Consider the following 17216-nt stretch of genomic DNA (forward strand, 5'->3'; position numbering starts at 1 on the left):
CGATCTCTCAGAAAGTCAAAAGATTGTAACTCAGTGGTCAGGTGGGCGTGGGAATGGGTCTAGGTACATTGCACCAATTGTACCAATTGGGATTAAAAAATAACAGGGAGTGGGGATGTTTTCTAGGAATCTATGGGCTGGCTCTCATCGATAACTGTAATAAATTGAATAAGAAAATATTTTATCCGGAGAACAATCGATCAGAAATAATTATAAAATGATTTTGAAATCTTACAAATGATGACACCATTGATTGTTTTAGTATATAATATATGTTCTATTCTGATCATGGACCCCTTAAAGAGATTCTGGTGTTCCTCTCCTTTTCCTACTGAGCTCTCTACTTAAGATATGGAATGCATGCTCACTTTGGAGGATTGAAAGAGAGTTCGATTTGGATTTCTAATTTAAGGTAATTTTAATTTGATTTAGATGGGATTGATTGGTTTCAACTCCAGCAGATAATGTGATTAGCCATATGTGCTTTTCAATTTGTCTTTTCCAAATTCATTATTTTTCTTTGATATTTTTTAGCTTATCACTTGAAATCATTAGGTAAAATAAGGTCCTCTTACTTGTTCATGCTTAATTGAAAGCTTGGTACTTGATTAGAATTTGTTTTGGTCAAACTTTTCTTACCTAATTAACCCAGACTTGATCTTTCTGTTTCTCTTTATAACCATTTAAAACTTAATATGTGTATTAAAATAATACAGGTTTAGGTTTATTCACTAAACCCATACCATTGAGGGATCCAAATTAAATCATTTGAGAATTTAATTTGGTGCCAGAGATGGGTTTCGATCCTTTAGACTAGCACTGTAAAATCTGTACTATTCTAATATATGCAAAATTGCAAAATGTACCTTTTTTCCCTAATCAACTTTTTGACCTTTCTGTTTCTCTTCATAAGAAATGAACATTAATTTAGAGAAGGATAATGGATGCAACTATTTAAACTTATCAGTTAATGCAAAAATTTGGAGAAAGAAAACATCTCTCTTCTATAAAATGAATTGATATGTGTATTCATTCATACAGGTTTATTCATTAAGCTCGAACCGTTAAGGGTTTCGATCAAAATCAAATCATTTGGAAACTTAATTTGGTGCCAAAGATGGGTTTCGATCCTTTAGACTGGTACTGTCAGCCGGTACAAGGTGGCATATGGTCTCAATCTGTAGAGAATGCATTCGGCATGTACACGCCATGTGGCATGCAGACAGTGATCTTGGGCATTTCTCATTTAGCGCTGTTTGCTGTTTGCTTCTACCGCACTTGGCGAATCTCAAAGGATCTCAAGGTGCAAAGATATAATATGAAATCAAAGTTGTACAGCTACGTTCTCATGATATTTTCCGCCTTTTGTGTGGCTGAACCGATCTGTCGGGTTATAATGGGTTATTCAACTGTAAATCTTGATGGACAGTCAAGTCTCGCCCCCTTTGAGGTAATTAGTTGCCTCTTAAAAGTTTTACTGAAATGCAATTATTTAATTTTTGTATGGCTATTTTTTTTTTGGTTTATTTATTGTCATGATATTGCAGTAGGGGTGATCCTATTTGCTGTTTTTTTGTGTCCTGATACTAATTCTGATGTTTGTATGGGAATTTGAGACACAGTTTGAGAAGGAATTTGAAGAAGAAATATTTCATTAATTGATCATAATCATTCATATAATTGTGCAAATTCTAAATCCTATCTATAATGTATACAATGGCTTATAGCTGTCAGAGAGAGAGAGAATTGGCTAAATAGCCGTTGAGGAAATTATCAAATACAAAAAGTATCTGAAAAAGGGAAAGGAAAATGTTAGAGGGTATTTTTGTAAAATTTCACTTTTTAGTTTTGCTTGGTGTACCCAAGATAGCATCTCCAATTTGTATATTTCGTTTGTTAACCTTAAACAGTTTGTAATGAATTTGTTGATTGCAGAGAGAACTCTCTCATCTGAATTTATGATTCATTTTGCATAGGTTCTGACACTACTCATCGAAGCGGTTACCTGGAGTTGCGTGCTTGTCATGCTTATAGCAGAAACAAAGATATACATACGGGAATTTAGGTGGTACATTCGATTTGTGATGATCTATACTTTGATTGGAGAAATTACTGTATTCAATCTTGTTTTTGCTGTCAGAGACTACGTTTCACCGTTAGTACAACACTTTCTCAGACTCTCTTGTCTTTTGTACTATTTTGCAATTTCACAGCAAAATGCTTATTAATTAGAAATTGGTACCCATCAAGTTGGAAATAAATCCCCCAAAATTTATGTTTATTGACAATTATATATCAATACCATCAAGTTAGTAACAAAAAGGAAACCTGTAAGGTACAAGTTTGTTTGAACTTACTATTATAATTTTCACAGCTTAGTAAAATACGTTTTCTGTTTTCTCCATTCATTTTACAGAACGAGCATTTATCTCTATATCACTGAGTTATCATGCAAGGTAGCATTTATTCTTTTGCTTAATATATATATTTTTTCATATGATATCGACAGTGCTTCATATAAGTAAAAGTTGCAATTAATCCCTATAGAACCCCAAATGTCAATTTTACCCTTACCAAGTATGAAAATGTGTCCTTATCATCAGCCACCCAATGATACCAAAATATTTCTCGTTTTACCCTCTGCAAACATAAATTACAGTAGAAGAGTATATATTTGTTGCAATTATATGTTCTGTTAGGAAATACAAGAAATTTAGATTTGGGGGGGGGGGGGGGGGGGGTGCAACTGAGTTTTAGGGTTAAAGAGAAAAGATTTCCTGCAATTACTTTTATTGCCAATATTTTAACCTATTATTACTTAGTAAATTATGTTTGCACTAATTTGCAGTTCCTTTTTGGGATTTTATTACTGGGACATTTTCCTAGTTTGGAAGCATACACTGGTTATACGCCTCTTAGGAATGAGGCACTTTCTGACGAAACGGCTTATGAGTCTCTTGCAAGTGGAGAAAACATTTGTCCAGAGAGGCATGCTAACATTTTCTCCAGTAAGTCATCCAAATATATATTTATTTATTTTTTTTGGCTGTTGAAGCTTTTATGTTGTAAAAGATTTTTCTTCCTTGAAAACATTTTCCTGAGGTTTTGCGTATAATTGATTGCTGCGTGACATTTTAACTTTTTATTTTTATTTTTGCACAGGGATTCTTTTTACATGGATGACGCCTCTAATGCAACAAGGGTACAAGAGGCCCATTACAGAGAAAGATGTATGGAAGCTGGACACATGGGATCAAACAGAGACACTGTATACCAGGTAGATATTTGTTACATTATTTCATCATTATTTGTTTCATACAAACACAATGCTTCCTTCAATGAATATCTCTCGCGTTTTTTTAGATTTCAGCAATGCTGGATTGAAGAAGTAAATAAGCCTAAACCTTGGCTTTTAAGGGCACTTAATCGTAGCCTTGGTGGACGGTAATTTCAATGTTATCTTTGTTTTTACTTGGTTCATAAATTTTGTGTTCCTGAATTGATAAGTAACTTCATAATTCAAATATGTTCTTGCTTTACAGATTCTGGCTTGGGGGGTTTTTCAAGGTACAGATCAAAATTTCTATTTAAACTCTATCAATATACTTAATGGTCGAAAAGTTATAAGCCATTTTGTAAGAATATAAAATCACAATTTTCAATAGTTCGCCATTGATTACTTTGTTTATTTTTTTTTCTAGATTGGCAATGATGCTGCTCAGTTTGTTGGACCTGTTGTATTGAGCCTCCTCTTAACTGTATGTACTTTTTTGTTATTACTTCCATATGTTTTACCTAGCATTTATTATCATTTAAGAAATGATTTTCATACTTCCACTGTAGTCTATGCAAAGAGGTGATCCAGGTTGGAACGGTTACATCTATGCCTTCTCAATCTTTGCTGGAGTGGTACGGACATTTTAACTTCCATAAAAAGTTTTCTAATGTTTTTTAATGAAATACTAAAGTCATTTTAGTTTGTCGTTTTATAATTTTGCTCTCTCTTGATGTATTCATAATAATAGGTGCTGGGAGTTCTCTGTGAAGCACAATACTTTCAGAATGTGATGCGAACTGGCTTCAGGCTTAGGACTACCTTGGTATGGACCTTTGCCTTTATCAATTGTATCAAGATATTTTTTACAATTAACACTCTCTATTTGTACTTTGTGCAATTCCCTCCCACATTTTTTGGGTTCTTCACAATAATTAACATCCAACCATAAAAGTTACGGTGAATTCAATACAAAGAGCTGGCTTAATTGCCCTGATGTGTTCATAGCCAGAGAACCAAATTTCCTCTTAACTATTAAACCTGAAGCCAAAAGTGAGATTTTTTTATTTATAGAAATTTATATTAAATAATAAAGGAAAATAAAATGACTGTCTCCTTCCTCTCTTTTTGTGTGGGATAGTTTGGATCCGAGAAAAAAACCCAGCTCCTAGCACAGCAAAAAATTCATCTCACTCATTCCATTTCTCTATATTATTTTTTATTAATTTCTAAAAGTAAACAATTATGCCAGAAGTTGTTGAATTTCAGCTTAGAAAAGCACATCTTATGTTTTAAATCAGTGGTAAAACCATCGTCCATCTACTGGTATGGTGTTATGTGTCTTTGACAGGTGGCTGCTGTTTTTCGTAAATCTCTGAGATTAACCAATGAAAGTCGCCGTAAATTTGCATCTGGGAAGATTACAAACTTGATGACAACTGATGCTGAAGCACTTCAGGTAACTCTTTGATGCATATATTTGCATGAAATTGTGCTAGCAGTTCAATGATTTTGGTTGCAAATATTAGAATGAAATTGTGCTACCAGTAATTATGTGTGTAATTAGTTATCTACAAGTTCTATTGTTTGTTTTATTTTTCAGCAAATATGCCAGCAACTGCATAGCTTGTGGTCGGCTCCTTTTCGTATAATCCTATCAATAGTGCTTCTCTACCTGCAATTAGGTGTTGCTTGTTTCGTCGGTGCATTGATGCTTGTCCTTCTCTTCCCTATTCAGGTATATATAATTCCTGTTTACAGTATCTATCTTTACTTATATATAAAATATCGTAAGATTCTGAGCTGTTGTGTGCTTACTTGAACAGACAGTAGTGATAAGGCGAATGCAAAAGCTAACAAAGGAAGGGTTACAACGCACTGACAAGCGTATTGGCCTCATGAATGAAGTATTGGCCGCCATGGACACTGTCAAGTATGTATTTATATTTATATTTCTCATACATACATATACATTTTTTTTCATGTTAGTCCTTTTTCCAAAAACATATGATTTGTTGCCTCAGGTGCTATGCATGGGAACAGAGCTTTCAGTCTAAGGTTCAACGAATTCGTAATGATGAACTCTCTTGGTTTCGTAAGGCTCAGCTCCTCACTGCTGTAAGTCACAACTAGAGTGGAAAAAATGTGTCGTGTCATACCGTGCCGGGACTTTGGTCTCGTGCCGTGCCGTGCCTGATCAAGTTAATTTTTAATGTGCGCTGTGCCGTGATTAAAATATCAAGGGGTAGTCTTGCCACGTGAGTCACGCTGTGCCCACACGTGCCGTGACCAAACATGCCTTGGGTGACTTGCGTGACCATTTAATCATAATTTAAGTTAGTTTATTCAAAAGTCACCATTTGATCAATATCTCATGGTCATAATTACACGTGACTCGCGTGACTACGTGCCGTGCCGTGTCAAAGTTTCAAAAGATGGTCACGGCGTGTAACACGCATGCCGTGCCGTTCCGTACCATAACCGTACCGTTCCGTGACAGAGCCGGCTCTGCCGTGCCATTTTTACCACTCTATAAAAAAAGGAAAACCTCTACAATGCCTATAGCTGTATAGTTACTTATGCTGACTAGTGTTATATATATTTTTTTTTGTTCCAGTGGAATACCTTCATATTGAACAGCATACCGGTTTTAGTAACGGTTGTATCATTTGGTGTGTATACTCTGCTTGGGGGTGAACTTACACCTGCTAAGGCTTTCACTTCTCTATCTCTCTTTGCTGTGCTGAGATATCCTCTTTTCATGCTTCCAAATTTAATAACTCAGGTATACTATATTTCAGAATTAATGATGCCAGCTCTTTTCCTGTAAAAGATCAAAATGTCATGTATATCCTTTGAAAAAAGAACAATCACATGTAATCTTTCACTTCTCTTATCTTTCATGAAGTGAAAGGCAAGACTGCTACTCTTTCTAGGTAGTGGCGTTGGGGATAAAATGGATATTTTTGGTAATTGTTTGGGGAGTGCAGGCGATATTTCTGAATTTTTCAATGGTTTTGATATCTTTACTTTGCAAATGTGTACATAAATTTAAAATTAATATGTTCCTAATTGCACTGCTACTCTTTATGTAATTTGTTGTTTTGAAGGTTGTCAATGCCAATGTGTCGTTGAAACGTCTAGAGGAGTTGTTCTTGACTGAAGAGAGAGTGCTCTTGCCCAATCCACCTCTCGATCCGATGATTCCTGCTATCTCCATAAAAGATGGCTTCTTCTCATGGGAATCTAACGTATGATTAAATTATTGCTTGACAAACAATTGATTTGAGAAACTTAATTTCATTAATTCCCCAAATTGGGTTATATAAAGAGTACATATTACATAGAGGTCCTTGTTACAATCTTAATTCTCAACACAAACATTTGATTTGATTAGGCGATGAAAAGGTGGACCATTAGATTTTGAAGCTTGCCTAACCTGTGAGCCTGATCTTCTTTTCTAAGTTTAAACTGGGAAAAAAAAAAGATCGAATTGGTATTTTTCATGCTGAGTTTGCAACTTTGCACTAACTGGTTTCAGAGTAATTTGGTTTTATTGGAGATATTAGATTTTTTGAGGAAAAAAATTAAAGATATTAGTTGGCTTTCCTTTAAATTTAATGATTGGTTTTATCTGAATATTACCTGAATTTGTTGGATGTAACATGCAATTTTAGAAAAGTAATAATTTTTTTTTTTTTTTTTGTAAACAGACTTATAAATTTGTCAAATATGAACAAATGAGTGAGGCTATGGTACTATGCATAGCGCAGATTAATATGTTATACAGATCAATATCTTAATCTTTTTAAGTCCAAACAGTCGATCTAAACCGTTCCAAATGATCCCCATATGAAAATGTACTTGCAAACTAAATTTTACATTTTTAGGATTTTTTTATTATTTTTTAGATAGGCAAAAAATTACTACTTGTGAATGGTCTAGAATCTTTTTAGATCAAGTGATTTTCAATCTATCTAAAAAAATAGTAAAAAAATTCTAAAAAAATGTAAAATTTGTTCTAGTACATTTTCATATGGAGATCATGTTGAACGGTTCAGATCGAGTTTTTGGACTGAAACAAAAATATTGATCCATATATAGTACCAACCAATTTGTGCTATGCATAGTACCATAGCCTCACTTCAAATAAATTAATATTAACCATATTAGAAATTGACAGGTGGAAAGACCAACTCTGTCAAATGTGAATCTGGACATACCAGTTGGTAGCCTAGTGGCAGTGGTGGGAAGTACCGGTGAAGGAAAGACATCTCTTGTTTCAGCAATGCTAGGAGAGTTACCAGCTGTGGCTGGGTCCCACACGTCAGTGGTTATTCGTGGCACTGTTGCATATGTTCCTCAGATTTCTTGGATCTTTAATGCCACTGTAAGTCTGTAAGAACTGTTTTGTAACCTTTTTATTTCTTTACTTTTTCTTTTGAGTTGGGGTTCTATTGGCCGTGATGGAGTTCACTGGTTTCTCTGAAGGTACGCAAATAAAATTAAGTAATTCAAGAAAGAACAATAAATAGAAGGAGAGCTAAAGTTTATCAAACAGTTGTCAGAATTGACAATTTGGCATTCATATAATTCCTTTGGCAAGCAATGACGTATTGTTGAATTTACTATTTATTTGTGTACTTATTTTTTGTTAATGTTCACATATTTGGAATATTTCCTTTATGTTAGTCTTTACTAATTTCTTTTATTTTTTGTATTGTTAAAATTAGTATCATGATTAGTATATATTTTTTTCTACCTATAGGTACACGACAACATTTTGTTCGGATCCTCTTTTGATCCGACAAGGTACGAGAAAGCAATTGACGTGACCTCACTGCAACAGGATCTGGATTTACTCCCTGTAAGTGGTCAAAGTTATTCTTACTAATGAGTTGTATATATTGCCTAAACTTATTGTGTTTTAATTATGTATATACTATATACTCTCTTGGTGAGCAGGGAGGAGATCTGACAGAGATAGGGGAAAGAGGGGTTAATATAAGTGGGGGCCAGAAGCAGAGAGTTTCTATGGCAAGAGCTGTGTATTCGGATTCAGATGTGTACATTTTTGATGACCCATTGAGTGCTCTAGATGCTCATGTTGGTCGCCAGGTAATAATTTCTAATATATGATAGGTTATAAATGGTAAGATTGAGTATGCAATCTGATGTTGTAGTCTTGGACTGGTTTTTCTGGTACAAGGTTAAAAGTCTGTTACAGAAATTTACCAGAATATTTGGGTGAATTTTTGTATGAATCTGTTTCAGCCATAGAAGCTCAATATATTAAATTTAACCTAATAAAACCCCAAATAAAACCAAAAGAACTAATCAGGATAGTGTATGGTCATTTAAGGACTAGAGGGTAACTACTAAGACCTTTTTATTTTTGTTACTTGAATACTGCATATGCAGCTATTGAATTTAAATAAGGATAAATCAACCCAATGAAACATTCAAATGACATGCAAGATAGTAAAAAAGTTTGATATTATATGAATTGGCTAATCATACAAACTATTATCAATTTACCTTAGGTTTTTGACAAATGCATCAAGGATCAGCTTAGAAACAAAACGAGAGTGCTAGTCACAAACCAACTTCACATTTTACCATATGTAGATAGAATAATTTTGGTACATGATGGTGTGGTAAAAGAAGAGGGTACATTTGAGGAGCTAATAGATACTGGAGAGTTATTCAAAAAGTTAATGGAAAATGCCGGTAAAATGGAGGAACAAAATGATGATGAGAAAGAGGGAGAGAAAAATGGTACAAATGGAACAAAACTAAATGGAGAAGTAGCTGCTATTGATAATGGTACAGTTACAGATAAGGCTGGGGATAAAGCTGGTATGGGTAAGGAAGGGAAGTCAGTGTTGATTAAGCAAGAGGAGAGAGAAAAAGGTGTTGTCAGTGTGAAGGTTCTTTCAAGGTAAGAACAAGTTTCTTTCAAGGATGTAGATCTTGAATAGATATTCTTATTCTAGTGTATAGTAGAATAGAGAGGGTTAAGACTAGAATAGAGAGAGGCTTATTTTCTGGAATAAAGTTTTTATTTAAGTATTGTAAATTGATGTTTTTAGGTACAAGAATGCCTTGGGAGGGTTGTGGGTGGTGCTAGTACTATTATTCTGTTATGCATTAACTGAGACACTCCGCATCTCAAGTAGCACTTGGTTGAGTATTTGGACCGATCAAAGTGGACCAAAGGATCACAGCTCGGGCTTCTACAATCTTATCTATGCAGTTATTTGTTTATGTCAGGTAGAATTTTCTTTTTGCACTATTTTTTTTTAAAAGACCCCCGTACACCCAGCATCTTTTAGATGCTATTCTCGAGAATTGAACCTGCGTCCTCTTGGAAAAGAGATGGGCATTATTTTTGTTTTTGCAGAACTTGTTGTTTCTTTTCCATTTTATTATATATATTTTGTCGTTGTCACAAGGAAAATTATATATCCTTATTATAAAAATCACAAGGAAATTAAACTTTGTTGAGTCGGGTTATCTTTATTTTCAAATATTCATATTGGATACAAGTACAAGTTTTAGAAAGGTTCATTTTATTTTTTAGTAGATGTAGTTCTCCATTCTCTTTCCCAAAATTCCTTAAATCTATTTTTGAAAGCATCAATTTTTTGGAGAATTTAGGAAATAACACTGACCAATATGCATGCTTCTTTCTAATCTCTTTTTCTTCTAACAGGTACTTGTAACTCTTTCAAATTCATACTGGCTCATAATCGCAAGTCTACGAGCTGCTAAAAGGTTACATGACGCTATGCTAAGTTCGATATTAAAGGCACCAATGGTATTTTTCCACACAAACCCACTAGGAAGGATAATAAACAGGTTCGCCAAGGACCTAGGCGACATTGACCGAAATGTGGCGGTATTTGTGAACATGTTCTTGGCGCAAATTTCTCAGCTTCTTTCGACTTTTGTTCTTATTGGAATAGTCAGCAACATGTCACTTTGGGCCATTATGCCCCTCTTGATTTTGTTTTACACTGCCTATCTCTACTACCAGGTATCTCTATTGTTTAAGCTTATGTTTCTTTACTTGATTTCAACGAGTAGAACTTGGGTGTTCTTAAGCTCACCAAGCCATTTGTGATTTGTGAGCTTAACTACAAAACCTATATGATTTATTTCAAACGACGAATCCAAACAGTTCAAGCCGATATACTTCCCAAGTGATATGTTTACATGTCAAATTTATAAATTTTTGAATTAATTTATTATAAATTAAAGTGGTAAAAAAATAATGAAAAATAAATGCATTAAAATTAACTTATAAACCTTTTTTTTGCCTATTGACTTTCTATTAAGTTTAGTGAAAAATTTATATATTTGACATGTAAACACATTACTCATGAAGTAAATCAGTTTCAACGGTTTGGATTCATTGTTTGAACTTATTCCAATAGGTTTTGGAGATAAGCTCACCAAAGGGCTTGGTGAGATTAAGAGCACCCTAGTTCTACTTGATTTCAAATAAAGTCCTCTTCTTCTAGTGTTTACAAAAGCCTTTAGTGAAATAGCACCCTGCCATTGTGATCAGGTGCTACTCTAAAATTTGAATATCAATGCTAGTGCTTTTTGGTGTAATGGCAGATATTTCACTATTTATCCATATCTGATTAGTTTGTTAAACTTCAATCTGATTTATTTCTCTAAGTTGCCTTCTTGTGATTCTTAGTTAACTACATCATTGGAGTTGGAAATAAGGACAACAATAAAAAAAAATTCCGCATAAAATTCTGTACCTTTTCTTATATGAATATGAGCTTTATAATATAGAATATTGGAGATGTTATTTTTTTTTTTAATTTTGAAGCAATCATCACTGGTCTCTTTTGTACATTTTTTTTATCAGAGCACTGCAAGGGAAGTAAAACGTCTGGACTCCATAACTCGATCCCCAGTCTATGCTCAATTTGGCGAGGCCTTAAATGGTCTCTCCACGATTCGTGCATATAAGGCATATGACCGCATGGCTGTCATTAATGGCCAATCAATGGATAACAATGTTCGTTTCACCTTAGTCAATATGGGTGCGAATCGATGGTTGGGTATCCGGCTTGAAACCCTAGGTGGCATCGCGATCTGGTTCACCGCAACATTTGCAGTCATGCAAAACCAAAATGCCGTAAACCAAAAGGCATTTGCTTCTACCATGGGGCTTCTACTTACATATGCCTTGAATATTACAAACTTGCTCACTGCAGTTTTGCGGTTGGCTAGTTTAGCTGAGAACAGCTTGAATGCAGTGGAACGAGTTGGGAATTACATTGATGAAGTCCCCGAGGCCCCACCTGTCATAGAAGGGAAAAGGCCTCCTGTAGGTTGGCCATTAAGTGGAGTAATAGAATTTAAAGAGGTGTGGTTGAGGTACCGCCCGGAGTTGCCTCCAGTTTTGCATGGTATTAGTTTTAGAATTGAAGCTAGTGAGAAGATCGGGATTGTGGGGCGCACTGGTGCAGGAAAGTCGAGCATGCTCAATGCACTTTTTAGAATTGTCGAGCTTGAGAAGGGGTCAATTTTCATTGATGATTGTGATATCTCCAAATTTGGGCTATGGGATCTGAGGAAGATGTTGGGTATCATACCACAGTCTCCGGTTCTGTTTTCAGGTCTGTATATTCAATTATTTATCTCTTTATGGGTTAATTGCTTACATGTTACAAGATGGGCTTAGGTGCTTTGTAAAGCATGAGTTCTCTTGTTCTTTATATCTTTATTTCCGTTTTCAAAGTCCAAACAGTCGATCCGAATCACTCAACATGATCTCCATCTTAAAAATGTGCTTGGAGACCATATTTTACATTTTTCTGAAATTTTAACTCTCTTTTAGATAGGTAGAAAATCACTGTGTTTTTAAGAAGATTGTGGACCATCTAAAACGATAGTACAAAATTCTAAAAAAAGTAAAATTTGGTCTCCAAGCACATTTTCGTATGTAAATCATGTTGAGTGGTTCGGATCGACTGTTTGGACTTTGAAGATGGCACAAAAGAGCCCATGCTTATAAAGCATATTAGCCCAACTATAGAAATTACTACTTGCTATTCCAATATTTGAATAAGCAAGGCTTAATGCACAGTACCATGACAACTATGTGCAGGATCGGTGCGGTTTAATTTGGATCCATTTAGTGAGCATAACGATGCAGATCTTTGGGAATCCCTCGAAAGAGCACATCTGAAGGATGCTATTGGGAGGAATCCTCTAGGGCTTGATGCTGAGGTCCTTCAAATGTTAATAAAAGAACTTCAGTTGCATGAAATGAAAATTATTATGTGAAGTACCCTTAATTTTCACTGTACTTGCAAGTCACAACAAATAGTTTCTGGGCTTTTTTGGTAGATGACTTCACCAAAACTGGGATTATAGTAATTAGATGAGTGAGGCTAAGGTAATATGTATATTACAGATCAACTCGTGCTATGGATTTGTATCTCTATTTTCATAGTTTAAACAGTCGATCTGAACCGTTAAATGTGATCTCCATTTGAAAATGTACTTGGAGAGAAAATTTTACATTTTTTTAGAATTTTTCTTACTATTTTTTTAGATGGTAGAAAATCACTGCTTTTGGATGGTCAAGAATTTCAAATCAAGTGAATTTCTATCTATATAAAAATATAGTAAAAAATTCTAGAAAATGTAAGATTTGGTCTGCATGTACATTTTCATACGAAAATCATGTTGAACTGTTGAGATTGACTGTTTTGACTTTAAGAACAAAGATATATGTCTATAGAACGGGGCTGTGTAATATGCATATTACCATACCTCACTCTAATTAGATTACCATTTTCTTAGTTTTATTTATTTGGTGTGCACTTGAACTGGAAGTGAGGGGCCTTCAGTAGGGAAAAAAATAGGGGTTTGATGGTGCAATATTGGGTAATTATTGCAACCAAGGATGTTAAGATAAAAATTTGCTGAACCTCTTGTAAACTAAAACCTGATTTAGTTGTATGAGGATAAAATCACAGAAATACCATGACCTCGTTATTGAGTACAATATTACATGGTGCAAACATATAGGTTTCGGAGGCGGGAGAGAATTTCAGTGTGGGGCAGAGGCAGTTGCTCAGTCTGGCACGTGCATTGTTACGTAGAGCAAAGATACTAGTGCTTGACGAAGCAACCGCAGCTGTTGATGTCGGAACTGATACTCTTATTCAGAAAACAATCAGAGAAGAGTTCAAGTATTGCACTATGTTAACTATTGCTCACCGTTTGAACACTGTTATAGATTGTGACCGCCTACTTCTCCTCAGTGCTGGCAAGGTAAAATGCATGGTTTTCTCTTATTTTTAAGATAGCACATACTGTCAAAGGAATTGAAGTATATAATGATAGAATCGATTTAATATAAAGGTAATCTTAATATATTTAGTAGTGGAAGAGATAACATTATGACAGGAAATTTAACTTTTATATCAATATTCTCTTACTCTCTTACATTCAAAAGACTCCTTACATATTATATAGACCCATAAGGTCTTTTTACACACTCCACTAACACTAAATGACATTTAATCCTCTCGTTAACTCTCTCTATTTTTTATACACATTTTTCATTTTTTAAGACAACCTAGAATACCACAGCATGCATCTAAAGAATTCTAATACATTCATGACAATTCTAGAGAGTTCACACATTAACTAATACATTTGACTAATTGACCAACTAATTAAGTTTACTATTTCCAACATCCCTCCTTAAACTTAATTATTTTTCATCCTCTCTAATATATGATAAAAATATAATTCTTCTATCAAGCATCCTCGTAGTCACTACTCCGTAGGTACTGGAATTTTAGAGAAAGTTTATTTAGTTCATATTTAACTTGTAGGTACTGGAATTCGACACACCTGAGAATCTCTTATCGACTCAAGAGAGTTCCTTCTCAAAAATGGTACAGAGTACTGGTACCAGCAATGCAGAATATTTAAGGGTATATATTTCCCCCTTTGTTTCTCTATATCTCACCATTGACATTAAAAGGCATGCTCACATAAAAGCAATAATCCTTTGTTAATACAAAAAAAAAAAATATCAGGGTCTAGTATTTGCCAGTGAAGAGGAGAGATCGAAAAGGGAAGAAACAAAGCGGCTGATGACCACAAGGTGGGCCACAGCTGCCCAGTTGGCACTTGTCACGAGCCTCAATTCTTCACAAAATGAGATTCAAAATTTGGAAATTATAGATGATGCTAACATTCTCAATAGAACAAAGGATGCTGTGATAACTCTTCAGAATGTTCTACATGGAAAGCATGATAGTGAGATAGAGGATACCTTGAATCAGTATCAGGTCCCACCTGACAGATGGTGGTCATCTCTCTATAAAGTTGTCGAAGGTATATATTGTTTCTCTTCAGTTTTATTATACTTTCAACAGTATCAGATATTAAACATTTTTTAGGATCCTCTGTTGTCTTAGGAATAAATTTATGTAGTATATCAAATGCCCTTTTATAAAGAAAATAAACATATATCTGTACTAATAATTTCTTGTTAAAATATTCAAATGACCCCTCTTTTCTTATTTTTGTGGGGATTGACCACAAATACATATTTATGGGGTTTCCCGTTTCCTTGACATGTTTCATATGCAGAATTTTATGTAAGATTTTATCCACTGTGAGACAAACATGAAATTTCATCAAATTTTGTAAACCATTATGGCATTCTTTGGGGTAGATAAATTCTTATTTGGTTTAATGGGGGGGGGGGGGGGGGGGGGGGGGGGCAGTAAAGGCTGTTTCACGCGAAGAACCTCCAAAAGTATAAAAGTATGTTTGAATTGATCTGGTTATATATAGCTTGTAAGATTTCTTAATTGAGGGTTTGCGTGAATTTTGCTTAATTTATATCTGTATTTTTTTTTTCAGGTCTTGCAATGATGGGAAGAATGTCAACTAATAGGATTCAGTCACAATCTAGTATTGCTTTTGAAGATAATACAATCGATTGGGACAAAGTGGAGATGTAAAATTTTTATTACTTGTAGAAATCTAATTACACCTCTTACACATTGTAATATACTACATTGCCACCTTTGACTGAAAATTTGTGTAAGAAATTTTGTTAGTATTTCACAGTTTTACAAAGGAGGTTTCCAATACTCATGCCTTTCGTACCTTATCATATTTCATATTTTATATCTCTATTTTCAAAGTGTAACTGTCGATCTGAACCGCTCCATATGATATCTATACTAAAATATACTTGGGAATAAATTTTATTAATATTTTTTAAGATAGATACAAAATCATTGTTTCTCGACTATTCAAAAACAATGATTTTCTACTATCTTAAAAAATAGTAATTTTTTTTCCAAAAATATAAAATTTGATCTCCAATCATATTTTAATATAGATACCATACCATATTGAGCAGTTCAGATCAAGAGTTTAGACTTTAACGAAGATATAAAATGTGAAGTAACCCTCCTCTTTACAAAATGTTTTGAATATTTTGTGCGTTGTGCCGTGGTACATTTTTGCTCCTTGCCATTCTGAATTCTATTGTTATTAACACTTGAAAAATCTCATAGTTGCAAAGACAACAATTGAATTGCTATTCATAATAAAGAGTGAGGTTGTGGTACTTTGCATAGTACATATTAGTATGTACTATGAATTTATATTTTTGTTTTTAAAGTCTAAATATATAGTGGATTTGAACTGTTTGATATGATTTTTATATGAAAATGAGCAAACTAAATTTTATTTTTTTTAGATTATATTTTTAGATAGGTAGAAAATCTAAAATCTTTAGATCAAGTGATTTTCTACTTGTCTAAACAAAACAATAAAATTTGATGTAAAAGTGTACATATAGAGATCATGTCGAACGATTTAGATAAACTGTTTGGATTTTGAAAACAAAGATAAGATTTGGAACCTATTTGAATTTTGACAATAGGATGAAACGCTTTCCCCTTTAAAACGAATTTACAATCACAATGATGATTACGATGCTCAATTTCTTTAGTCGATAAAGTGCATCATGACATACAAAAACCAGACTTGCATGTTGGAGAACGGTCTAGGTTAGCAAGTATATTTTAAAATTTTTACTAGCAATCTAGACCAGAACTTATCGTAAACAAGCAATCAATCACACACAGTTTAAGGATCATGCTACACATGATCTAGTAGAGTGTTATAAGTCATACCTCTCCAATCTAGTGGAGCGTGAAACGGTTGCCTGCATCTTAGTCTCTCTTGATTGAGTTTCCAAAACTGGAAACCTCAAGCTTCGCACACCAAGGTGTTGTTGAGAACAGGAGGAGATCAATGTTAATTGCTCAGATCCTCATGCACTTGCAAATCCTAAAGCTAGCTCACTACTTAATGGACAGATTTGTGTCACGCTTTTAAATTTATAAACATGTTTCCACTTCTGATCAGATCACAAGCGCATGATCCTATTGAGTAGTATAATCGAGTGTTGATCTGTAGGGAATAAGGTCTATAGTCTTGAACAATGAAATCACGATCCGTTGAAGGGCTAGACAAAATAAGATCTTGAGAGTTGTTGGTGATCAAAGACACAACTTTATATTTTCAAATCGAAAGATAAAATAGACTAGTCAAAAGGAGATATTAATTCCTAGGGTTTCGGCACACCAAAGTTACTTCAATCCGCTTTGATGTTGGTTTTCAATTGTAGTAAGAGGGTTTATAATCCTAACACACACTACTAATCAAGACTTTTCGTTAAGGCTTGACTTGAAAAGTGCAACGAGATCTGTGATTAGCCCAAAGTCACAATCTTCACTCGACTAGGTCCCTCGATTGATCCTATATGGTGTCCTCATGTTTAGGCACGACAATGCGACATTCATCTGCGAATGCTAACTCCCATGTATTCTTTTGTGAATTCGACTATTGGCTTCTTTGGTTA

General features: G+C 34.3%; 1 protein-coding gene across 1 annotated transcript; it reads left to right on the plus strand.

The window, feature by feature from the left end:
* The first annotated feature begins 291 nt into the window (after positions 1 to 291).
* LOC144546195 (ABC transporter C family member 2-like) lies at positions 292 to 15419 on the plus strand. The gene is made up of 29 exons (XM_078294716.1): positions 292 to 412; positions 1042 to 1450; positions 1977 to 2155; positions 2417 to 2456; positions 2849 to 3008; positions 3163 to 3277; positions 3364 to 3444; positions 3543 to 3567; positions 3702 to 3758; positions 3844 to 3909; positions 4026 to 4100; positions 4626 to 4733; positions 4878 to 5012; positions 5101 to 5207; positions 5299 to 5392; positions 5892 to 6059; positions 6385 to 6525; positions 7458 to 7664; positions 8043 to 8141; positions 8240 to 8392; positions 8818 to 9215; positions 9367 to 9547; positions 9990 to 10313; positions 11163 to 11919; positions 12411 to 12532; positions 13340 to 13585; positions 14155 to 14256; positions 14362 to 14662; positions 15197 to 15419. The coding sequence occupies exons 2-29, from the start codon at positions 1118 to 1120 to the stop codon at positions 15295 to 15297; spliced, it is 4875 nt and encodes a 1624-aa protein (XP_078150842.1). The 5' UTR covers positions 292 to 412; positions 1042 to 1117; the 3' UTR covers positions 15298 to 15419.
* The last annotated feature ends 1797 nt before the right edge of the window (positions 15420 to 17216 follow it).

The sequence above is a fragment of the Carex rostrata genome, chromosome 29, assembly GCF_964058835.1.
Source record: "Carex rostrata chromosome 29, lpCarRost1.2, whole genome shotgun sequence".
Taxonomy (NCBI): domain Eukaryota; kingdom Viridiplantae; phylum Streptophyta; class Magnoliopsida; order Poales; family Cyperaceae; genus Carex; species Carex rostrata.

Coding starts and splice junctions, on each gene's coding strand:
- LOC144546195 (XM_078294716.1), top strand. CDS start 1,118: ATGGGTTTCGATCCTTTAGACTGGTACTGTCAGCCGGTACAAGGTGGC. Junction 3,009..3,162: donor GCATGCTAACATTTTCTCCA/GTAAGTCATCCA, acceptor ATTTTTGCACAG/GGATTCTTTTTACATGGATG. Junction 3,759..3,843: donor TATTGAGCCTCCTCTTAACT/GTATGTACTTTT, acceptor CTTCCACTGTAG/TCTATGCAAAGAGGTGATCC.